The sequence below is a fragment of the Rhinoderma darwinii genome, chromosome 13 (assembly GCF_050947455.1).
Source record: "Rhinoderma darwinii isolate aRhiDar2 chromosome 13, aRhiDar2.hap1, whole genome shotgun sequence".
Taxonomy (NCBI): Eukaryota; Metazoa; Chordata; class Amphibia; order Anura; family Rhinodermatidae; genus Rhinoderma; species Rhinoderma darwinii.
The window spans coordinates 17,209,069-17,234,560 of NC_134699.1; the positions used below are offsets into that span (position 1 = coordinate 17,209,069).

Here is a 25,492-nt window from a genome sequence, read left to right on the forward strand (position 1 = left end):
CCGTATCTGATTGGACAGTGTCACAGCGATGTAACACGCCCCATTGACAGTTCAGGGGGTTATTTAAATATCGGGCACCAAATATAACGGCACTGATATCTAAATAATAGAGAAAGATAGGAAAACACTGTAAAGTGCCCCAGGGTTTGCACAGTCCTGCCCGTTACATGCTGCACCTGTATGGGCAGGGGAAAGGTTCTCTAAGCCTAAACCAGAAATGAATCCAGAAGAGGAAATACTTCAAAAGGGGTTGTCCAGTCCCTCAAAATTGATGGCCATCAATTTTTAGGGACTACACAATCTCTTTAAGGACTTCCTATATATTTCTATGCTACATTCCTGGTTTAGGATTAGTCATGCAAAATCTGCACAGTGTGAACAAGGCTTAAGACATTCTTATCTCTACCATTATCTGATAAATATTTTCTGTAAAGCCCATATATAAAAATAAAAAAAAAGTAACATGACTAATAATGATGATTGCTGCAGCATTTTACTCGAGACCTAAATAATTTATATAAATGTTATCACAGATTTCAGTATGTCCATAAATAAACATTGTAATTGAAGCTTAGTACTCACATTACATCATATGAGGTCATTTCTAGTAGGCACTATTCCTGCTCTCCTTTATAGAATCCACTCGTGACTTTGGTGCAGTTTATTTATGGCTTTTTTTTAGCCAAACTGCCCGGTGTGACTGTAGTCTAATAGACCAACCATAGATAAGAGAAATACAGTGATAACATCTCATATACAGCAAGTCAAGGCCCTTTTACACTAGACAGTTATCGCGCACACAAGCATTCATATAACGCTCGTTGCCGATAACTTCCCTGTGTAAACAGGGGAACGATCAGACGACGAACGAGCAAACGCTGGATCATCTGCTGGTCGTATTATTTAAAAAAAAGTGAGATGATATTGTCGGCAACGAATCTTCCTGTGTAAATAAAACAGGGGACGCACTGCCGACACGATGATGTATGGGGACGAGGGATCGGAGTAACAACCGCTCACCCCTATTCATAGATCCTTGTGACAGGAGCAAACGAGCGCCGATCAACGTCTCGTTGATCTGCACCGGCCGGTGTAATATGGGCTTTAGATTAACCATTGTTGGCCAACAGCTATAACCCCTGATAAGTGACACAAGAGAGATCTGGCAGCTGCTTATCTCATGTATAACAGGATGAAATTCAACCTGTCGTATGCACGGGATATGCGAGACGATTATGCAGGGTCTCCAGACATTACATTGGTGGTAGAGTGTCAAAAGCAGCAGAATACAACCAGCCGGGCACTACAGTATCTATACAGCCATGGGCAGACGGCATGAACTAATCCACACAAGAAACTGGTGGACTCCAGATATTGCACTCATTACCTCTCTGTAGTTAATGTTTCTCTTTTAACCACCTGAATACCATGAAATAAAATGAAGCACCAGGTTACAGATATATATAATATATACTTTAATATTCAGCCACAACTCCGTTTCAATCCGGATGGCAGCAGGAAGGGAAGAGTGGTCGCAATTTTATATTCACAGCAGTGGGAAGGGAGAAGAGAAAACCCTGAAATATCCATAAGTCAAGCCAGGCTAGAGGAAGCTCCCTGCTCTTCACTTCCATGAACCTGAAGCTTCCCTCCCACATTACATCAGCAATGATGTGTTCAAGAGCGGTGCCCACAAATCCTGCGCTCCTTCTTGGGGCTGCTCTCTTGGGTGTCCAACCTCTGGCATGATGAGCAGCTGGCGGCCCATTTTACACCCTGTCGCCCCTATTAGATATAGGGGATGAGGGCAATTACTGTAAAACCAGACCAACCTGGGAAGGGAGAGAAAATGAGTTTAATCAGGTCTCGGAAGACATCAAGTCTCCACACTTCTTGTAATAGGCCAAGACACGTCAACCAATTCTTGTAAGACGACTGTACCTTCTCAGGCCCCATGCTGGGACACTTCCAATTATACAGGTAATACTGAAGATTCCCATCTCCTATCCCAAATTTCAGCTTCTCAAGGAAGGTTTTGTTCTCCATGAGATCCAGAGCATTGAAAACATCAAATGCTTTCTGCAAAATAAAAAAAGAATGAGAATTGGATAAGGTTTTGCACAGGGAGGACACTACAGACCACCCCACCTGCGATGCTTATTTTAACACTAAGCCGAACACTTACAGACTTGGCTAATACGAGAGCATCATTCATGAGGTCCACCAGCGGCGTCTTGGTGTGAACATTGTAGAAGGAGTACGCAGCTTTCAGGCTCTTGTGTGTGGGATGATTCATGATAGTTGAGGGCAGCGTGTAGAAGCTCAGGAAGTCTGTTATTTCTCCTTCTGGTGTCTGCAGATAGAAATCACCTCAATCATTTTGTGGTCGACCCCCTCGCCCAACAGGACAGGAGACCGGTGCAGTTTCTCCATTTTACCTCCACAACATAGGTGTCTATGATGTTCTCCTGTGGAAGCAGCCAGTGCTCTACCTCCTCTTCATTCATAAATGGAGCCAGATTAAACTGGGAAAGGTAACCGCATAGAAGCTTGTGCACAGCCGGGATGTGATGGATTTCCATGGGCTTCAGACCGCTGCTTTTGGGGGCCTGTGAACAAATGAATGATTTAAAACACAAAACTCACTATGGACAAACCAAATGTCCAACAGCCCCTGCATGTGAAGTGCCTCAACAAGGATGCCAACATAGGTCAACCAGCTAAACGTTATCACGTGCCAGCTCCGTTTCAAAATAAGACAAAGATCGGCACACATCAATAAGGGGCAATGCTGTCCAATGAATATACCATACAGACAAGAACTTCAGGTACCATTAAGAACCCATGTGTGTCACACTGGAGGACAGTCAACATTCAGAGGGCTTGGTTAAACCTTGGTGCTCAGGGCACACGGCATTTTGGGGCTCTAGCCCATTTTGGGGTGATAAACATTTTATTTGGATATATGGGTATTTTACAGGTATGAGGATAGGGGAGGGATGGTATGTACGCACAGTAACTACACAACACGGTGCATAGACTTCGCTCACCTCAGGCAGTCGGTATAACTTCATAGTCCTCTGCATGGTCATGTTACGGCTCAGGTGAGAGAATTTTACCTCTATCAATTTGCGAGGGTTTAATGATCTGTGCCAATACCTGAAGATGAGAGGAAAGAAGTTCATTACAATAAGATTTTTTTTTTTTTTACTATCAGGGCACATAGTAATATTTAAATACGTGGGTCTGCATCCATTGCTTAAAAGGGGCATAATACCCAAGGGTACTATGGACGAGCAGCCATATGCAAACATGAGATCCGCCCAAGCAATTGTCTGGCCTGCCCATAAACATGACTTCAACACCAAAGAACATCGGACAATGCGGAGACAAGTCTCATCGCCCAACTGTAGTGCCCATCTTCATTAAAGGATGGAGTTATGTCTAGCCAAGCCCTGAAATTGGTGCATAACACAGGGATTCGAAGGATGCCAAAGAGAATGCCTGTCATAGACTGCCCCCTCATGCCACACACGAAGCTTAACAGGATATATGTTTCACCTTGATCATTCCTTCATATTTCTTGCGACTGAACGGATGTAAACTTGAAAAGGAGTTAACTCTCTTAAAGGGGTTCCCCAGGCATATTATATCGATGGCCTATCCGGATTGCAGCTCAGTCCCTTTCACTTGAATGAGACCGGAACTACAATCCCAGGCACAGCCACAACTGATGTGTATGGCGATGTGCCCCGTAAACATCGAAGAGGCTGCGGCGAGTCCCTTCAGTCAGCTGTTTGGCGGGGTACCACCATTCGGATATTGATGACCTATCCTAAGTATAGGCCATCAATATGAAATACCAGGGGAACCCCCGTAAACCAGCCCCGAAAAAGGGATTAGCTCTTTATTAGAGATGTTCAGCAAGCGCGCGTACACAGTATAGGCTACTAAATAACATGGCTGTAATATATTAATAGGACATACCTGCATGTGCCTACTGGTTTGGGTAGAACAACACCCGCTGTGTAGACGGCTTGGAAGATCCCCTCTATGTGGACTCGGCGTGTAATCTCACGGATCAGAACTGGTGCCACCCTCTTTGAGCGCAACTTCTTGTGAACACAGAGGAAGTTGATCTCAACCATTTTCTTGGTGCTGGTTTGGATGTGGGGAGAAAAAAAAAAAAAAAACACATGTGATTCCCAAAGAACTTTCTTAACCCCTTAATGACCGAGCCAATTTTTATGTTTTTTCCATCGTCTCATTCAAAGCTATAACTTTTATTTTTGCGTCGACGTAGCTGACAAGTTGTAATTCTTAACAGCACCATTTTGGGGTAAATAGACTTTATTGATTAACTTTTATTAATTTTTTATTGGGGGGGGGGGGGGGGAATATAAAAAAAACCTGCAATTACACCACACTTTTTTGCGTCCTAAATTGATGCAGTTTCCCGTGTGGTAGAAATAACACTAACTTTATTCAGCAGGTTGTTGCGATTGCAACGATACCAAATTGACAGATTTTGTATGTTTTACTACTTTTACACAGTGAAAACACTTTTTCCAAAATTTGTTTGTGTCTCCATATTTAAAGAGCCGTAACTTTTTTAATTTTTTGCCGATGCAGCTGTATGAGGGTTTTTCTTTTGCGGGACCATTTTGGAGTAGATGCGACTTATCACTTTTTTTTAAGGCTGGATTCAAAGAAAACAGCAATTTTTGCATTGTTTTTTATTTTCGTTTTTACGACGTTTACCGTGCGGGTTAAATGATGTAATAAGTTTACAGTTAGGGTAGTTTCGGACGCGGAGATTCCAAATAATAGGTAACTTTTTTACTTTATTTTTTAATAAAAGCAGTTTGTAAGGGGAAAGAGTGATTTTGTGTTTCACTTTTTATTAAACTTTTTTACTAGTCCCACTAGGGGACCTCACTATGTTGTTATCCAATCACATTTATAATACACTGCAATACTTCTGTATTGCAGTGTATTATGGCTGTCCGTGTAAAACGGACAGGCATCTGCTAGGTGATGCCAGAGGCATGACCTAGCAGTCATACACTACAGGCAGACCTGGGGGCCTTTATTAGGCCCCCGGCTGCCATAGAAGACACAGACACTCGGCGAACTTATCGCCGGGGGTCTGTGGGATGAGAGGGAGCTCCCTCCCACTCTCCAAAACCACTCAGATGCGGTGCATGCTATTGAGCGCCGCATCTGAAGGGTTAAATGGGTGAGATCGATACGGATATCGATCTCACCCATTCGAGCAGGGACGCCCTCTGGCAGCTGAGGGCAGCGAGATTTGACAGGTCCCTGCTCTGTTTATTTATTCTGATGCAGTGCCGTTAAAAGGCATGTGCATCAGAATAAAGCCTGTTAAAGAGTGGGAGGAGATATTAGCGTCCACAGGTCACTTATCACTCAGTCTGGCGCAGAGGAGACCCCAACTCTTCTTGATACACAGAGTGTACCGCACCCCGTGGGTATTAAAGCAGATGGGTATTAGATCGGATGCTAAATGTCCTAGGTGCACGGAAGAGAAGGCGGATATACTGCATATGTTTTGGTCATGTGAGGCCCTGAGGACCCTATGGGGGGGAAATATTGGATCTGATAAAGCAGGTGTATGGTCTGGAATTGGCGGCAGACCCTAAAGTTATGTTGTTGGGAGCGGTGGGAGAATTGGAGAGTGACAGAATGGCAAGGCTGGCAATCGCAAATATATTATATCAGACGAGGAAATGCATTGCTAAACACTGTCTGGACGCGGAGCCACCAGGGATGAGGGAAATTGTAGGAATGTTGAATCATAATATCCTGATGGAGCATAAGATATTTTCGAAAAGGGGCACGGAAAAAATTGGATAAACAATGGAGCAGATGGTTGGCTTGTCCTGAGGTGCGGTCACCTGAACTGAGCAGACTAAGGGCGAGAGTCATCTGAGGAATAGGAGGTGACCGAGTTTGGAACAAAGGCCCAGTCATTCCAGGGTTAATCTGCAGGTACTTACAGTTCGTAGATTTTCATGTTCGCTGGGATGGCGCTGATAAATCCTACTAGTTTTTTACTGGAGAGAACTCTCACTCCGCAATGCCACTGTGGCAGCCAGCCGGGCGGTCTCAGTGCCCTGCCAGACAGAAATCACACCAGTCATCTTCAATGCAGGGAGAGTAGATGGAAGACGACATAAAGAGACGCTAAATCTCACCACAAGAGGAACTCCGGGGAGTAGTCAAAACGGAACATGTTATCATCATCCTCAACGTAGTTCTCATTGAGCAGCGTGTAAAGTTCTTTCAACTATTGGTGACAATGGAAGCACATTTCACGTCATACACTCTATATACCGCTGTGACGGGGGAGGGGCATACCAGCAATAACCATAAGGGACATGTAGGAGACTTACCACATCCCGATCACCTAAATCCAGGGCATCCCAAGTGAAACCCATGGGAAGACTGTAGGGCTCCTGGCGGATATGGTCCTTGTCTGGCTCGATGGGGCCATGTGTGTTCACCACTTCTCCTGCAGAGAAACACGACTATTAGAGGGGGTAGAAGGAGAGCCGACCTCACGGGTGGATCATTCACTATCTGTTGTATTCTCACCTAGCTTGGGTACAGGTTGTGTGTCCCAAAATTGATAGCTTCTTTTGGTAGCCTCTTCCATGGTCTTGGCTGGCCCCTGTCCCACCGAAAACAACTCAATGGCCTTCTGGATCTCCTGGATCTTTTCAGCAGGCAGAGCATTCACCTTAATGAGAAATCAAGAGAAGAGGTTCACGTTTATCCAAGGATGCCCGCATCACCCTGGCACAAGTGACATAATCTGCCATGAAGATGCCTATATAGGAGTCCATTGTCTCTTGTGTGTCCACTTATGCAAGACTAGAACATTCAGTCAGTCCTGTCAGGGTTGGCACTTTATGGCACTGCTGTAAAGGATCTATCATTTGCATACTCTACGTCAATAAATTGTATTTCCAGATTAATATTAGCAATAGAAGCTTCAGTATCATGCGGGACTAGAGGTCCCTATACAGTACAGCCTCACCGGAGCGTCAGTAGGATCCAATTTCTCTCCTCCTTTATCTTTCTTGCGTTTCTGTTTCTTCTTTTTCTTGACTCCAGTGTCATCGCCCACACTAGGGGACAAAAATCCAAGAAGATTCATGAATGTCTGTATCTAGGTGGAATTCCCTGACTTCAGAAACAAACTGCCTGAGATTATAGGGGGTTTTCTTACCAACAAGAACGCCCATCAATGTCTGCCTGGTGCCCGTATACATAGCTCCTATGATAGTAGCCATATACCGCTTTTCACATTGGAGGACAGGTATTCAGTGTTCTGTATCAAACAGACGACTGACCACTAATAGAGAACATTACAGGGGTATTACCATCTTATGTTACAGAATGCCCTAGCGAAACGCCAGGATATTTCATAATATAATCGGTAAGGGTCCAACCTCTGAGACCGTTGGAAAGAATAAAGGGGCCAAAGTCCCACCAACTTTTTCCCTGTTCACCCAGGTGAATGCAGCACAGCGGGTGGAGGGGAGCGCAGCTGGGCAAGAAACAACGAGTGCAGCAGCCCCTTCATTCTGAGGATCGGTGGGAGTCCCGGCAGCCAGACCCCCACTGATGAGCAAGTGATGGCATAACCTCTCACTTACTCAATTGCAGGAAACCCCTTTAAGAGAAGGATTAAAATCTGAACGGAAGCTAAAATACGGCTACAGGTCCTCATAAAATTAGCCTCATACTCGCTGGGTTGATGCCCACAAGAGTAATGAAGACACAGCAGACCCAGACCACGGCCGAAACAGAGGGCAAACATACCTGCTAATCCTATTAGAGTCCCTGAGCCGGCGATGTGGAATGGAGCCCTATTTAAAGTCCCATTTCATGTGACAGTTGCACAGCGAGACGGTGCCAGAGACACGGGGAGCATCAGATGTTTGTGTCACAAGCTTCAAGGCGGGGGAAGGGTGACAATGGTGGTCTATTACAGGTGACTGCAAACACTTTTATAATGGTGTATCTGGTATATAACGCGTGCACCCTGGCGGCCATCCTATTTTTCTTATACATAAGGGTGAAGCCAGACGAGGCGGATTTGGCGTGTGAATTACGGAGCAATTTGTAGTACAAAACCTTATCCGTGTGTAGCAAAAAAAAAAAAACTGCATTAAAAGCAGAACACGCTGTGGATTTTCAAACCCGTAGCATGTTCATTCTTGTGTGGCGCATAAATCGGGTGGAGACCGCAGGAAACCGGCAGCAAAATCCAAAACTCGGACGGAGCGCACGCAGATTCTGCCACAGACTTACAGTGGAGATTGCCCGCCACGTCTGGCTTCACCCTTTATACCATGGCTGTAATAATCAGAGACTACCGGCATATCACCTCTATTTTTGAGAACTCTCATCATCCTATATTCTGCGTCAGCCACGTCTTTCTTCCTGTCCCTGAAAAGCTGGACGACACCCAATATGGTCGCCATAACAGTTTTCCTACACTCCTGAATGGCAAATCTCCCAACTTATGATGCAATACGCCCCCTCTCATTCGCTCTTCATAACTGATTTGCCATTCAGGAGTCAGGGAAAGTTGGGTGACAACCTTCATGGCCGCCATTTGAGCTCCCACATTGGTTATCACCCATCATCCATCTTTCTAAAACTAAGCGACAGACCATAATAAATAGTAAAGGCCTCTGAGAAATAGTTGCAAACCAGATCGTGGCGGTCATGTGATGAATAAAAGAAACTGTGACGAGAGGAAGCGGTAAAGCGCTGGAAATCGCTGGCTTTGTAGGAAGCGGGATTATCTCCTCAGCGTGTGGCACGTCACGGGGGGCACAGCAGTGAAAACAAAATACTACAACCCAGAGGCTTCCACATGGGAGAGGAATCGAACAGCACCAATCACTACATAAGAGGGAGGGGAGCAAGATTTGGGGGCAATGATGAGGGCAGTGTGCCAGCAGGGGGCGTCTATCAATACAGACTATGCATGATCAGTGTGGGATTAGGAAGGATTACCTGAGACATCCATAATATCTACAAAAACCAATGTAACCAATCAGATCACAGCTCTTTTCCTAACCTCTCTACTAGATGGAATCTGATTGGTTGCTATGGGTAACTGCTCCATGTCTGCCCTGGTTACCAATTACTTCTCATCCTAAGAGCTCCACGGAGCCGGCACCCAGCTTTCCCAGCCACCTTAACGGCAAACATGCTGGTTATGTTACCGAATACCTAGACAGATTTGTTATAGGGGAGTCTGGGCAGGCCGAGTGACAAGCCATGTCGGAGCTGTAAAGGCTGCCACCCAGCTTTCCCAGAAACAGACATGGCTAATAAACTACTAGAGATGATTTCTAAGAACGTAACACAAGATGACGACTGAAGGGCTTAGAATTTATCATGCTGTTATATAATAGGTGTATTCACAATGGTCAAAATGCCCTAAAGGGAACCTGTCAGTAGGTTTGGAGCCACTAAACCACCAGCATGTAGCGGCACAGCTGGTGGTTCCAATCCTGTACACGGCGCACGGGCCCGATCTCTTTTAGTTGCAATTTACCTTTCTAACTAAGCCCTAAATGTCCAAAGACTGAATCGAGAGGTGACCTCTGTTCTCCAGGTGGGGACCCAGAAATGTCCTCCTCATAGCGGGAAGTGCGCAGCAAAGAGGAACAGGGGGGTTCGGGACCCCGGTTCTCACGTTCGCTGTGGAGAGATTCTGGTAATAGCCCTTTAATAGGGAACCGGTCAGTAGGATTGGAGCCATTTAAGACTATAGGCACCTTTGAGGGGATTTTTTTTTTTATAAATACATTAGTCAGTGTGACTTTGTATTTAGGCTTATTTTTAAACCAATCCTTTTTCCTTTTTATGATACAGATATTCCGTATACAGAGCAGTTGTATCGTTCTCTTTACACTGAATCCGTCAGTGCCGCGGACCGGACAGGTTTAGTGTCTCTGACACGCAGGATCCACTTTGGTCACATCTAAGTTATGATCTTAGATGTGATCGTTTACAGGTGGATCCTGCGTGGACCCGCCGACACTAAACCTGTCCGGTCTGCGGGACTGACGGATTCAGTGTAAAGCGAGCCATACAGCGATTATGTATACAGAATATCTATCTTAAAAAGCAACATTTTTTTTTTTAATAAACACTAATTACAAAGTTACACTAATCGCACGGACTAATGTATTTATTTAAAAAAAATGCCCTCAAAAGGTGCCCATAGCCTCCAGCGTTTTGTTACGGAGCTGAGCTTTATTGTACCAAATCTGCCTAAAACAAAACCTGACATTTAGGGAATAGTTAGGAAATTACAACGTACCGAGACGAGGTCGGGAGCGGCATCGCTGGACTCCTAACCAAACTCCTTTTGGTAAATTAGACAATTTTGACATGGGCAAGTTTAACTGGTGGCTCTGTTTGTCCAAAACTACTGACATTCCCAGACTAGAACCCCACCGTTCAAAAGAACAGGTAGCATGAACCCCCGATTCCCCCAGATGCTTCTTAGGCTGGGTTCACACGACCTCTTTTCAGACGTATGGAGGCGTTTTAGGCCTCGAATTACGTCTGAAAAGACGGCTCCAATACGTCGGCAAACATCTGCCCATGGCTTGCATTGGATCTTACGATGTTCTGTGCAGACGAGCTGTCATTTTATGCGTCGCTGTCAAAAGACGGCGCGTAAAATTACAGCCTCGTCAAAAGAAGTGCAGGACATTCTTGGGATGTAATTGGAGCCGTTTTTCATTGACTCCAATGAAGAACAGCTCCAAATTACGTCCGTAAAAGACGCGAGTACGAGCAATTACGTCTGAAATTCAGGAGCTGTTTTCTCCTGAAAACAGCTCCGTAATTTCACACATAATTGTCGTTATCGTATGCACATACCCTGACTGCACCGGCCGCAGTGAGGACATTGAGTGGAGCGGTGGTGACATGTGGACAGGCCATAGTGTCGGAGAAGGTAACAAACCCTATAATTGCAGGGTAATAATCATGTGATCAGTGACGGAAACGTTATATGGGATAACAGACCGGACATAAATCACAATAATAAGACAGATCATGTACATAATCTCGCACCGGCACAACACTGAAGCGCATTACACATACAGATGCAGCAGAGCCGAGTCAGTCGCTTGGCACGATGGGTTGTGTGGTTTTCCATAGGACTGCATGTAAACCAAATATTATATCTCAGGGTTATGAAACTGCACTATGACAAACCCCCAGCTCTGCTACATCTGTATACATGCACTTTGGTTGAAGCTGGGAAATATACTGTGAACATCTAAAAGAACTTTATTAAAGGGACACTAATGCTAAAGAGTTTATGATCTCTGCTTGAATGCACTCTATTGTTCTCCGTTATCAGCCATTTTACTGGGATGAGTGACAGGGAGTGCAGACAAATCCCTGCCCCCATGATCAATATTTGATCTCGCCCAGCTCCAGTTAAGAACTGTAAATTATGGAAATCCACGAGTCGGAAAAACAATGGGAAACCCTAGTCGGAGAACGTGCACTCACTCTCCATAATAGTCTATCATTTCCAGATCTCCTATAGACCATAATGGAGAGTGACCAATCACACGTGAGGACAATTCTCCACCAGGAACAGGACACCCCCCGTCTTTAGACACCCCCGTGTCCATGGCTAAAAAAGATATTTACGATGAGAATAAAAGTTTTAAAGCACAGGACCTATTAATACCGTTTACTATTGAGGTTTCGGCGGTGGGATTTCCCTCGGCTACTTCCTATTCCGGTGCGGTGGAGCCTCAATATTCCCTATACAGATGCATTTGGGGGATCACTGACCATTTCTACGCATTGAGAAGCAGGAAGCTGCGATAGTGGAGTTCCCCTTTAAGATTGAATGTGTAATAGTGCAGTGACTACTGGTTACGTAATGGCGACAATCTATACAGCGCTGCGGAATATGTTGCCGCTAGTTAAGCAACAGAAATAATAACGGCAGATCAGAAATAAAATAATTGGAAATATCGGTTTTGCACTCACAATCGTTGATTACATGAAGATCTGGAACCTTCTGATGAAATCCCCCCGGCTTTAGATCACAATGGATGGGCATAATCACCCAGCAGCCCTGATCAGACAGGTGTCCCGCACATAACCCCCCCCCCCCCCAGGGCACTCATCCCACTGACCAGCACTGGACCCCACTCTCTATATCATGACTTGTAACCTGCACTAAGAATAACCAGATTTACTAGTCTAATATTCATCAAGAAACCCATTTTCAGCTTGAGTTTTAAGGCTGATCCTTGACTGACAGCAGCAGCAGCCAATCACGCTACTCGATCCCATTAGCTCAGCCAATCAAGAAGAGGCAGAGGCGGGACACATAACGACCCAGGGCATAGTGTATTAAAGCCACGCTAGAACGGGACACCGGGAAGCCCGGGATAGATTCTGACGTTACCCCCGGTTGAGGCTGTGCTTCTCCTCATTCTCGCAGTCGCTGCAATGTCCGTGTCCGTTCTCGTCATCCCCCAACTGTTCGACTGCTGCTGTCTCACCCTGATCCGCCATCTTTAATCTGAAGCCGGGTAAGGGGGGAGGATAGAGAGCTGCTATTGGCTGCACACCGCAAAGTATGACGGTAGTTGTAGTGAAGGACGCCTTTCGCTGCCTGACTGAACATTGGGAAAAACAACACTTCCCATGAAGCCTTGCGAACACAGAATCCATTAATTCAAATGATACAAGAGGGGCGAGGGCCTTCTGGAGGTTGTAGTTTTTTTTTAAGTATACGCCCAACGCTCTTTAACCCCTAACGTCCATTGTCCCATTTGCAGTGTCAGTCTGGTGTGGTTACAACCTGCTCAGTATCTGTAATCCTCAATAAACACGTGTAACATTTCTACAATAAATATTGGTCGAAGGTCATATCAAGCGACATGTCTAGCCACATAGTGCAGACAATCAGATTAAAGCCCCCATAGCTGCAATACATACAGTAGAATGCCCCATTAGCTTCCCCCATGCAGTATAATGCCCCCTTTGCTGCACCCATACAGTATAATGCCCCATAGCTGCCCCTAATGCCCGTACCCACATCTAAAGTGCCAGTGCCCACATAGAGGGCTACAGTGTCCATGTAGATAGTGCCACACACAGTGCCCATGTAGATAGCATCAGTGTCCCCTCTAGATAGTGGCCCTATATAGTACCACAGTGCCCATGTAGATAGCGCTACACTCCCCCCCCCCCCTCCTCCTGTAGATAGCGCCGATGGGGCTCCTTCTAGGAATTCCCAGCCAGAGCATCAGCAACACTGGTCAGGGGATTCCCCTCCAGGAGTAGTCCCTGATGTCACTGTCCGTATATGGATAGTAACGCCAGGGAGTCCTCGGCCAGAGCATCAGTAACGCTTTGGCCGAGGATTCTGCTCCCGGAGGAGACACGGACGTCAGTGTCCATATATGGACAATGACGTCAAAGGCTTCCCCGAGCTCGGCGCTTAAAGTAGTGCTGTGCCCGGAGAGTCCTCGAAGAGTGGAGGAGCTCCCACTGCTCCTCCGCTCTGTACTAATGCTGAAGCAGGGAGCAGACGGTTCCCTGCTCCAGCACTGGGTTTAACTGTATCTGCGTCCTGAAGACGCAAATACAGCTGATACCGTGACATAACACTGGCCACCCGTGACAGCGGGACACTGCTCGGAATCCGGGACAGTTGGGAGGTATGTCATAATGTATGCTTTAGCGGAGCAATTGTAGGTTGGCCTTTTATGTTGCATCTCATGCTATAAAAACTCAAGACATGCTGTGGCCATGGTTGCCAACCGTCCGTAAATTCCTGGACAGTCCGTAAAAGTAAATGTCTTTTTTTCCAGTGTCCGTTAAAAAAAAAAAAAATTTGATGCGTCCGTGATTTTTCTGAAGTTGAATGAGTTTGTGCCAATTATTGGGATTGTAATAATTATTGGCTTAGAGGTCACAGACATATATTACTTATAATCTTTATGATTTGATGTGGTTTTCCAAATTGTCCGGAAAAAACACAACATATCAGGTTGGCAACTATGGCTGCGGCTTAAGGCTGGGTTTACATGTAGCGGAAATACGGCCGATTTTTTTCGTACAGATTTGCGCATATAAAATCCGGAGTGGATTACAGTTTGAATGCTGTAGAATCTTCCAACATGGAACTTGACCTGCGGTGCCGAGTCTAACATGTAGCGGATTTTCATCGCCGATTTCACCCCTACCAATGTAAAACTATTTAAATCTGTGGAAAATTCGCATCAAAATCCACATGTTGCAGATTTTTCCCGGAATCCGTGGAATTTGCAGATTTTAGTGCAGATTTATTTTCTCTTTTTTTTAAAGTTACTCCGATCAGGCTTCGTTCACATATCCATTCGGACTCTATTCTGGCGTTCCGTCGGATCTTCCCGTCAGAACGGAGCCCTGACTGAAACAAACGGAAACCATAGGTTTCAATTTCCATCACCATTGATTACAGTGGCGACGGATCCGGTGCAAATGGTTTCCGTTTGTCTCAGTTGTGCAAGGGTTCCGTCGTTTTGACTGAATGAACAGCGCAGTCGACTGCGGTATTGATTCCACCGGAACCCTTGCACAACAAAGACAAACGGAAACCATTTGCACCGGATCCGTCGCCACTGAAATCAATGGTGATGGAAATGGAAACCTAGGGTTTCCGTTTGTGTCAGTCAGGGCTTAGTTCCGACGAGCCGTGACGCAGATGTGAACGCAGCCTTAGGGCTTATTCGCGCGACTGTATAATACGTCCGTGCTACGCGCGTGGAATTCACGCGCGTCGCACTGACCTATGTTACTGAATGGGGCCGTTCAGACTGTCAGTGAATTTCACGCAGCGTGTGTCAGCTGCGTAAAACTCACGACATGTCCTATATTTGGCCGTGTTTCGCGCTGCACGCACCCATTGAATTCAATGGGTTGCGTGAAAACCGTGCACGGCACACGGACGCACTTCCTGGTGCCGCATGTGATTCGCGCTACAATAGCAAAATAAATGATTGAAAACAGAAAAGCACCACGTGCTTTTCTGTTTACAAAGATAAAAAGAGTGTCATAATGATGCCGGCTGCGCGAAAATCACGCAGCCGCGCACCATATGCTGATCACACACGGACCTTTTGCGCGCGCAAAACGTCACGTTTTTTGCATGCGCAAGACGCACACGCTCGTGTGAATCTGGCCTGTGACATAATAATGCGTAGAAACCCAAATTCTGCTACAGTTTTTTGAAGGTTTGGCTATTGGAACCCAACTTTAAAACAAAATCATATTTACTTTAAAGCCTTGTTCACACGGTGCAGATTTACTGCAGAATTTGCATGTATTTTTTTATGCCAAAACTAGGAGCGACACCTAAACAGAATAAATATATAAATGAAGGTGTTATAGGTCTGCTCTCCTGGGTTTAATTCTAGGTTTAACTTAAAAAATAAATGCAAAATCTGCAGTAAATCTGCACATTTAGTGCAGCAGCATTAACAACAATGGTCTTAGTAAAGCAGCATAGAATAAAGTTTAAAAAAAACAAAAACAAAACAATACTGCATTCATATATGTGGCCCCTTCTCAGCCCTACGTGATCCATTACTCGATCTTCCCTAATCGCACATGATCCGCGCCCCGCCCCTTTCACGTCGTTTTCCTCTGGTTAGTTGTTTGCGCAGACATGATAGCGGCCGCGCAGACGCCTTCTGTAACCCAGCAACCGTATGAAAAGTTCAGCCTCTATGGGCGGAAGTAGGGGATTAGACCCGGAAGTCTGGTTTATCTTGCCAGTAGTGATATGTAGTAAGATAGACTTCTATTCGTTGCCTGTAAAATTCGAGCCAATAGGAGAGCACGATGGAAGGAGGTGACTGAAGTGAGGGCTGGCATAGGGCAGGTGGTAAGTGGCCCGTGATTCGGGGTAGGATTAATTAGGAGACCACTGCCTGATTTCCCTTTTATCGACTTGCGTGAGGTTTATCTGTGTGTGATGCCAGGCAGTGTTGCCATGGCAGCTGCAGTAGTGTAAAGTGGTCACTGCAGTAACGTCTCTATTATTCCAGTGTGTTTTCTCTTATTTAACCCTGTAAAGTAAATGTCAGTGGTTGTTTTTTTTATAAAATTATTTTAATTACATTCCTTTCTACATCTGCAGCTTCTATAAATGTTCTTACAGATATAAAGAGCATCTCCCCTTAAAATAAAAAGTAATCGACAGAAAATGCCATTTCTTGAGTCGTCTCCAGTTATGCCTGATGTAAACCGAATCACCCTAAGGGCCTCCGTCACAGATCCCGCCAAAAATACCGGCAACAATAGCGCAGAATACTGCACTATTGTTTCTGGTAAAGTGACGGACACCATCACAGAACCCATTAAAGTCAGTCAATAGGTTTCGTCGCGCGCCGATGGTGTCCGTCAAGCAATGGAACCGGCGATTCCGATATTTTCATTCTGCTCCTCTGGCTGAGCAGAGCAATGGAGAGGCAGGTGTGAACAGGCCCTTACGTCGATGGTCACAACTTTCCCAGAAAATACATAACAGGTAAAAATACGCCAAATGTGTACGGAAAATGCAGTGTGAACTTCGCCTTACAGGGTGCTAGGTCAGTCATGCTTCAGAAAGCCTATTGTTTGGTAGCTTTTACCTGCTAAGTGTTTGCCTCCATGCAGGACTATATTATGGAGCAATATTTCTATAGGAGAATATATCTGTACATTCGGCGTCCTAAGGGGGAATGGCACCATTTTTGGACAATTCGAGAGAGAAAAAAAACGATGTCTTTGTATGAAGTCAGGAGGACAGTAAGGCCCTCTAGATCTCTATTACGGCTTTGTACAACTCGGAGCGGAGATGCACCCGTGTGCAGGAGCCCTTTTTTCTGTGGGGCAATAGACTATTTGGATCTCAGAACATCAAATACTAGAACGATCATCTGACAGAGAAAAATTGAGGCGATGACGCATTTTTCCCAGGGTGTTTTTAGATAAATGAATAGAAAATTCCCTTTAAATCGCAATTGCTAATATTCAGTAATTGCAGGTATACGCCGTGAAATTCTGAATCCATTATTACAATCTTTGAAAACCTGCTCCTGAACACTTGCAGTCCTACTCTTATCTGTGCTCCAGGCTTCTATCCTCAGTTTCTAGGTCAGGAGGTAGCTCCAGCTGCCCGACAACTTCCACTGCCAGCCATATTAGCTGTAATGGGCTTGCTTTTTTTCGGTCACCTGGTCACCCAGATGTTCCTCCTCTTCCCTCTCATAACTCTTCCTGACAATCACAGTGGAAGAAGCCTCCCATTAGACTGCCCCCATACCAGCCGGCTATAATCTAATGTGTATGACCTGCTTATGATGCGCTATATTACACCTAACTCGTCTCTTTTGTGGTTGTCTTCTCATTGCAGCCATGTTCCTGGTGGGTTTGTCTGGGGGGATTGCATCTGGTAAAAGCACCGTTGTGTCCATCCTCCGAGAACTAGGCTGTGCTGTGATTGATGCAGATGTCATTGCCAGACAAGGTATGTATCTTTAGGCATCATGTCATGACATAAACCTGTAGCATTATTTTCAACAAATATAGACAATTGAAAACAATAACTACAGGTAACTCAAGGCGGGCATAAAATTGGTATTGTATGTAGGACCACCAACCTGGGCTAAAGGCCCTTTTACACGGGCCAATTATTGGACAAACGAGCGTTCATCGCTTACGCGGCATTATATATTCTTGTCGGCAGCACATCTTCCTGTGTAAACGGGATGTCCTGCCAACCTGATGGAAATCTAAGGGGACAAGCGATCCCTCGTCCCCATACATAACCCATCATTGCTCCTTGCGAAAGAAGGAAACGAGCGCCGAAAAACGAGCTGTCTCCTTGATCAGTGCTTGTTTTCATGGCCCATATGGGGCCCTGTAAAAAAAAAACCTTAGTCTCTGTTCACATGAGCTGCCTCAATGGTACATTTGACCGTGCTATAGGTCTGTGTGTACGTATGGATTATATTAAATCATTTATTAAGACAGTTGACAAAAGGATTGGGACTCTATCGTGTTGACTATTGTCCCGTGTTTGTCTTGCAGTGGTGCAGCGAGGAACCCCAGCTTACAGTCAGATTTTATTTTATTTTGGTGAAGAAATACTGCTAAAGAATGGGGAACTTGACCGAGAGAAGTTGGGAGCCATTATCTTTTCCAATCCTGAAAAAAGGGCTCTACTTAATTCCATCACTCATCCTCCAATACGTAGGGTGATGCTGAGACAGACGCTCTACTACTTCTTTCTGGGTGAGTGAAATGTGACCCTTCCCTTTTATACGGACATTATCAACTTTATACATCAGTATAAACCTCTGTATACAACATCAACTTTGTGCACAAAAAAATCAGATTTGTCAGAAGAGGGTGAGTGGTGGTCCAGATGCTCAGACCCCACAATCTCTATGACAAGGGACATCCCCCTTCAGCGCCCATCTTCCCCCAGGTGAGACATCTGCCATCACATCTATGGTCTCGTGTCTAAAGCTGCGAAAGTCTAATGGGAACTGATGGGGCAGCCCCTTTATTATAGAAAGGAGTGGGTGTCTCACACCTGGACACTTCGTTGCGATCGTCTGACACATCTCTATGTTGTCCGAACATGCCAATTTAGACTGGCTGGCGATTGGCTGACCATTTAATGTGTATGGGGACCTCCCAATTTTCCCCCGACGGCAGATATCGGGGGAGGGAAGGATCGGGCATTTGGATTTCAACATGCCGATCCTTTTGTTCTCAGGGGTGATAAGGTTCCGCCATTGGTGTCTGACAGCGGCTTACTACCCTCTCCGCATTCAGAATACATACACGCTCGACCGAGCCGACCATGCTTGTGTATGGGGGGGGGGGGGGAGAGCTGTCGGCCAAAAGAGCGTTTGGCCGTCCTTACCTGTTATCTCCAGTTTCCTATGTGCTAATGCATGAGGAATTTTAAACCCATCAAACCAGACGAAGAGGGTGACAAATGTCATAGAGCCTGTAGGGACAAGAGAGAAATCGTGTCTCCTATTCTATTCCAGGCTCGATAAAATCAAAGTCTGAAGAAGCCAGGCAGGATATTTGTCCTTATCCCTGGAGATTGTGAGGCTTATTATATAAACAATATGTCAGCCCGGGCAGATAAGTACATCTATTATAACATGGAAAAGGTATTTGTAGGGTTAGAATAATAGGCGAGTTATAGAGCGAGTTCCGGCTACTGTAACACTGGGAAAGGGGAGACCTTTTCAAATGCAGATATTGCTGAAAGACTCCAGCCCTTTGTACCTTGTATAAAAGGATGAAGTGGTCTTCAGGGGACGACACTATCTGTATAGCTACAATGTCTTTATATAGCTCGTAAAATATGTATGCTCATGGAAAAGCAATAGACTTGGCATCAATCTGCGGGCGTATATAAATGGTTAATTGCATATATAGTAATTCCTAATTTTATTATTTTATAATATATTGAGTATCCTGATCATAACAGGCTGGGCTGCCCTGCAGATCCCTAAGGTGACACTTTTAGATCAATCTATAGCCTGCAGTCCTTTGCTATACTAAAGACGTTTGTCTATAGAGGCCTGTAGTCTGCTGACAGATCTTCAGGATAAAGGCGCTTTTACATGAGCGTGAATGTGAACGCTCCTTCCTGATCATTGCCCTGTGTAAACAAATGCTCATTCATCGACTGATTGTATCGTTTATGCGGCAAAAAATATTATCATTGTCCTCAGCACCCGTGTAAAGAGGGAGACGCGCTGCCGACATGATAGAAGTGGAGCGATCGGAGTAATGAGCGCTCGTCCACATACTAGCTCTATGTGAAAGGAGCAAACGAGCACCGATCAACGAGCTGTCTCGTTGATCGGCGCTCGTTTACACGGCCCAGGTCAGGGCATGTATGGGGACCCTAACTAAGAACTGGAGGTTATTATCAGGACAAAGGGCATCTGAAGATAACCAATACATTTAAGTAACTGTTATTTGGGTAAGTCCCTAATATATTCTTGAAGTAGCTCCAGGGTAAAGCATCACTTTGAGTAAGTTTAGTAGACAACATTTTCATCCTCCAGCTGTTGCGAAACTACAACTCCCAGCATGCCAAACAGCTGGAGATTGGGGACCAGTGTGTCTAGGGATTGCTTTGGAAAAATAGTAGTAGACCTCTTAAGAATGGACAGTTTATCACTGTGGGTGATGGTGAAAGGGATTATATGTATTTTTCATTTCTGCAGGGTATAAATACGTGATCCTTGACATCCCAATGCTGTTTGAATCCAGGACCCTGACGCGCTACATGAAACACACAGTTCTTGTTTACTGGTAAGAGTTACCGGTCCGTGATTACATGGAGGTGCTGAGCATCATGCCCAATTTCCCAAAGGATTTGAGAGGTTAAAATCAAATCTTTCTGAGTCTTGTTACCCATGATGGCAAGCGTCAGACGACTCACTACCAGTCTGCATATATTGTTGGTGAATCCCGCAGAAATTGGCATATTTCAGTGACATAAATCTAGTTTCGATGGCCGGCTTTTTAATAAATTTTTCTATTTCATATATTAATCAATATATATCCATAATTATTCAGTTAGCGCCCTCTAGTGGTGGCATGGCGGAGAAAGAGACCCACAGGTACTTATCACCCACGAGTCGACATAAACCTGGTCCTAACTGATACGCTACTATACCATTTGGCCATTTTATGTGAACAGATTATATATTTCCAATATAGTAACTCACACAATAGAAGAACTGCAGATGTTTCTTAAATCTTAGAAGGGTCAATAGTAAATCTTGTTTGGAGTTCTCACTTTAGCTTCAATAAACTCCATGCAAATCAGCAATTATTCCACAGTACAGCTTCCAAAGAGATGAATGTAAAGACAAAGCACAGGTCATGTATATATGTAGCAGCTACGGGCACTTTACTGTATATGGAGCTTTTACATAAGCCGCTTGCCATTCTTTGCATACATATATGCAGAAAGCAAGGTCCAGCGCAGTTCACTTGGTAGAATTAGATACGTTAATTACCTTAATTGATTCCTCCGCTTAGGGAAAAGCAAACTTTTCATTACAGAGACATTTATCTATTGGTTTCACCGCTAGGATCCAATATTCTGAAAGCATTAAATGGAGAAATCATTACATATGTAGTTTTATGTGAAATAACTTCACGACCAAACAGTTCATGAGCTGAATATAGTTCTGGAAATTACAGCTGGCCATAGACTGGAAGATATATGTTGCAGCAGCATGGAGGAGATTATACAGGAGTACTGAGTATTGTAGCTGAGAATCCAGCACTGGGGTGAGATAAAAATACTTACTAGGAAGCTGCAGCAGCATCTCTGTCTTTCTCAAACTGCTCCTGCTCCCCCTCCATAGACTTGTATAGGCAGTGTGTCAATGTCTCTTTCTCGCTCTGCTCTCTCCTACCTCCCCTCTCCTTATACTTGTATTGGCAGGCAGTGAAGAGACACACTCCCATCTTCTGCAGTCTGTCTATAACTAGGGATGGATTTTGCTTGGCAACAGGGGGTGGACAGCAGATTACAGGAAGGGAGACACCTAGTGGCAGTAACTCCACACAGAATTTGCATGGATAAAACAACTACATTTTAACAGTAAGTAAATTACAAAGTTGATTTATATCAGGTATACTATTAGATCAGCATAAGTTGTTTGAAAAGCTGGTGTCCATGTAACAATGCATCAGATTATAAACACAGTTTCAGAAATGGATGTTTCAGGTAGTCCTAAATTTTGCTTTCAACTCACATGGCACCATTATGTTTGGTCCCAAATAATGCTAAAGATTTGGGCTGTGATACGATGCTATATGCAAACATCGCACCCCACATTGTATGGGACAAGTCTACATGAAGTGAGATTGAAAAGGGAAGACTGATGACGTCAGTCAACATGTTTGCCAAGGCTTTGTCATACTAGGAATGGCAGTTCCTGGCCAATAACAACCAATACATCATCTATTGACAGTGACCCTAGAATGATCTAGACTACAAGTGCTGTTTAACACAAGGGATCAAGCATCTCACCGTGAGATGGTGGTACCCTAGCAAGCGGGAAATCACAGCAATCTCAGCTTGTTAACATGTGTAGGCATGAAACAGACGTATATGAACTCCTGCAGAGCTTATAATGACCATTGCGTTATTTCCCTAGTCACAAATGAATCGCTGCAAGCTTCTCACAAATAAGAATGGTTAAAAAGAAATACATATCAAAGCAAAAGGAGAGAATTGATTTGTGAGGATCCGCAGCTCATTAGGAGTCTGTGCCTGGAAATGTCTAAAGCAAACAGATACAAAGTTTTGTATCTGGTGATCTTACACATATATACACACACATACATATATATATACACACACACACACACACACACACACACACACACACACACACACACACACATACACATACATATATACACACAAACACACATACATATATACACACACACACACACACACATATATACACACACACACACACACACACATACATATATATATATATATATACACACACACACACATATATATATACACACACACACACACACACACATACATACATATATATACACACACACATATATATATACACATACACATACACACACACACACACACACACACACACACACACACACACACACACACACAGTATCTTGATACATAAAAAGGCCGATTTAGGAGTCTGGAAGAGCCAAGTCATGACCACTGTGGTAATTGGTATGTTGATGTCTTACTTCTGTGTTAAGATATGGTACCTTGGAAGTTACAGGCACAAAGGAGGAGGCTGCACTACTGAGAGGTTCTGATAATATGCCCACTTCTGATTCCTATCTATAATGACTTATGTATATGTTGATTTGAAACCATACAAAGTCTTCATGATAACGCTGCTCTTTAAAGAAAATAGACATGTCATCAGAATCCACCAGTAGTGCAGCCCCAAGCTATGGGCCTGTAAATTATATCTATCCTTTTTCCACATAAATATTAAAGGCTGAGGCTGCACTACTTAGAGATTTGAATGGCACGTCCTGTAGATAATGTTGTAGGTCCATGACAAAACCGATCCTCACAGAAGTCCAGAGAAGACGTGTCATCAGAATTTTTCAGTAGTGCAGCTCAGGCTTTAGTTCTTTAACTTCAAGCAATCCTATCTCATATCGGTCTATGAATACCCTTGAAGAAGGGCATTAATAGACAGATTTCACATTCTTGAAACTTTCTTTTGCTAACATTTCTTAATTTTTTTTTTAAGCCAAAATCTTTTACTTGACTCCTATTCTGCAGTGACCCCCAGACTCAGGTTGAGAGGTTGATCCGGAGAAGTGGTCTCTCCCGGGAAGAAGTCCAGAAACGTTTGGTTGCCCAGCTCCCGATTGATAGTAAATTGCCACTTGCTGATCACGTCATCGATAACTCTGGCGACAGAGAAAGTACGCGGCGGCATGTCCTGCAACTCCACCATCGCTTGGAGTCTTCACTCGGATACCTTCCAACTCGCATTGCTGCCGTAACAGTAGCTGCTGGGATGTTGGCGCTGGTATGGAGCCTGTTAAGACGTGTATGGCAATGAATATCAGCCGAGTGCAGAATGATATACTGACTGTGATACATATATTTTAGCTTATTTTTTTAATGTAAATTTCTTTACATGATTTTAATTGGTTTTACAATGTATTTCCAGATGAACTATAATTTGGGGAAAGGCATTAAGATTACTACATCCATTGGTATAACCCATGCAGTTTTAAAGGGGTTTTCTACGTTCTGACAACTGATCCACCGGATAGGTCATCAGTATATGATTGGTGAGGGTCTGACACCCGGACCCTGCAATGATCCACCATTCTGGCTGCCTCTGGACACCGGACGATATTGCCGGAAGCAGATGGCCTCGGTCAAAGAATAGCGGCCAAGCTGCAGTACTGCAGCCCGGCTTCTATTCAAGTGAATAGGAGCAGAGCTGCAACTATGCAGTGGTCGGTGCCATCTGCTTCCGGCTCCAACTACTGCATACCGTTCCAAACATCCAGTGCACAGAGGCAGCCGGAGTGGCAGATCGGTGCGAAGTCCTGGTGTCGGACACACACACACACACACCGATCTTATCCGTGGAATAGGGTCATCAGTTGTCAGAAAGTGGAAAACCCCTTTAAATTCTGCATCAGAAACTCTATTGCCCCCTTCTGGTTGTATTGAGGAAATGTAGGAAAGGAGGATTTTCTATGCAAGTCACTATATGGAGTCTTTTTATTTTTCTCATATATTTAAGAAGCATCAACAAGACTTGCAGGAAGAATGAGACAGTGGGAGCCATCTGTTCTTCAGCTGTGGCTTTCTGTCTTCCTTTTAAAGCGAGAGTAGCTTATTTTTTCACTAACACACATCAAGCATTTAATTTTTATGGAATTTTTTAAATAGAGTGGAATTTATTAAAGCCTTTTATTTTGCTGGGATTGGGGAGAATGATATGCCATATTTGATCTATGGTTCATGGATTAAAATAAGAAATGATAGACGACATGTGTGTGTTCTGAAGTATATGTTATTTTTACACATAGACAGTTAATGCATTGTATTGCCAACCTTGCAATTTAAAGGGAAACTATCACCCAGACAGACCCCCTATGTAACACCTATTGCATCTTTTCTCCCTGCAGAGGTGGTTGGGGAGGGGGGGGGGGCTCATAATATATTCTCTGCCACAGGGCTCATGGGGAAAGCTGTCACACTTGCTAAAATGATGATGGTGAGGGTGGTAGTTTGTTACCTGATCCCTTGTGGAGTGGCTATCACAAATAGTATCATTGATTAGAGGTACTAGTTGGCACCTATGTTTATTAGCACACGTGCTACTCAATTTTGGATCTCCAGTTGGCACTTTTAGTGGGTACCATAAAGATAGAGATGTCCTAATTGAATAATTCTGACCGTGGTGAAATAATATTTATAAGCGTAAAAACTTCTCTACGATTTGTAGTACACAACAGGATGAGGCTTGGGTATACTTTTATGTCATACCCTGACTTTTCAGAATGAATTTTATGAGGTCAGACTGTTGCCGCTGCTGAGTTAAAGGTGTTGTCGGCTTTTGACAAACTAATTTTTCTTAAAAAAACCCCCACAGATCACAGGGTGTTCCTCTACTTAGACCCCCAGAGCGGAGGGGGGGGGGGGAAACACTTAGCAACAAGTGTTCAATTTCCCTGCAGCACCACCTCAGGGGAAATGAAATGAATGGGTTTGGTGGGGTCCTCCAGAGTAAAAGACACTCTTTGTAGACGCATTTCACTGTGGCTAATAAAGGGAACCAGGACTCTCATCTATTACTCCAAAATTCCCTAAAAG

General features: G+C 44.4%; 2 protein-coding genes across 4 annotated transcripts; one reads left to right on the top strand and one right to left on the bottom strand.

Moving 5' to 3' along the window:
• Positions 1-1,458: 1,458 nt before the first annotated feature.
• On the bottom strand, positions 1,459-12,715 carry NMT1 (N-myristoyltransferase 1). The gene is made up of 12 exons (XM_075845920.1): positions 12,503-12,715; positions 7,064-7,154; positions 6,619-6,763; positions 6,417-6,535; positions 6,219-6,310; positions 6,021-6,137; positions 3,988-4,158; positions 3,051-3,159; positions 2,439-2,609; positions 2,186-2,353; positions 1,942-2,079; positions 1,459-1,832 (listed from the first exon to the last, which is right to left on the bottom strand). The coding sequence occupies exons 1-12, from the start codon at positions 12,610-12,612 to the stop codon at positions 1,812-1,814; spliced, it is 1,452 nt and encodes a 483-aa protein (XP_075702035.1). The 5' UTR covers positions 12,613-12,715; the 3' UTR covers positions 1,459-1,811.
• On the top strand, positions 12,507-24,665 carry DCAKD (dephospho-CoA kinase domain containing). 3 transcript variants are annotated; one of them, XM_075845922.1, is made up of 5 exons: positions 12,507-12,629; positions 17,486-17,599; positions 18,163-18,366; positions 20,337-20,424; positions 23,432-24,665. In XM_075845922.1, exons 2-5 carry the CDS (start codon positions 17,488-17,490, stop codon positions 23,715-23,717), a joined length of 690 nt encoding a protein of 229 aa, XP_075702037.1. In that variant the 5' UTR covers positions 12,507-12,629; positions 17,486-17,487; the 3' UTR covers positions 23,718-24,665. The 3 variants fall into 3 exon arrangements, with proteins under 3 accessions (XP_075702037.1, XP_075702036.1, XP_075702038.1); XM_075845921.1 differs by lacking the exon at positions 12,507-12,629 and adding an exon at positions 15,802-15,973; XM_075845923.1 differs by lacking the exon at positions 12,507-12,629 and adding an exon at positions 16,238-16,618.
• Positions 24,666-25,492: the final 827 nt, after the last annotated feature.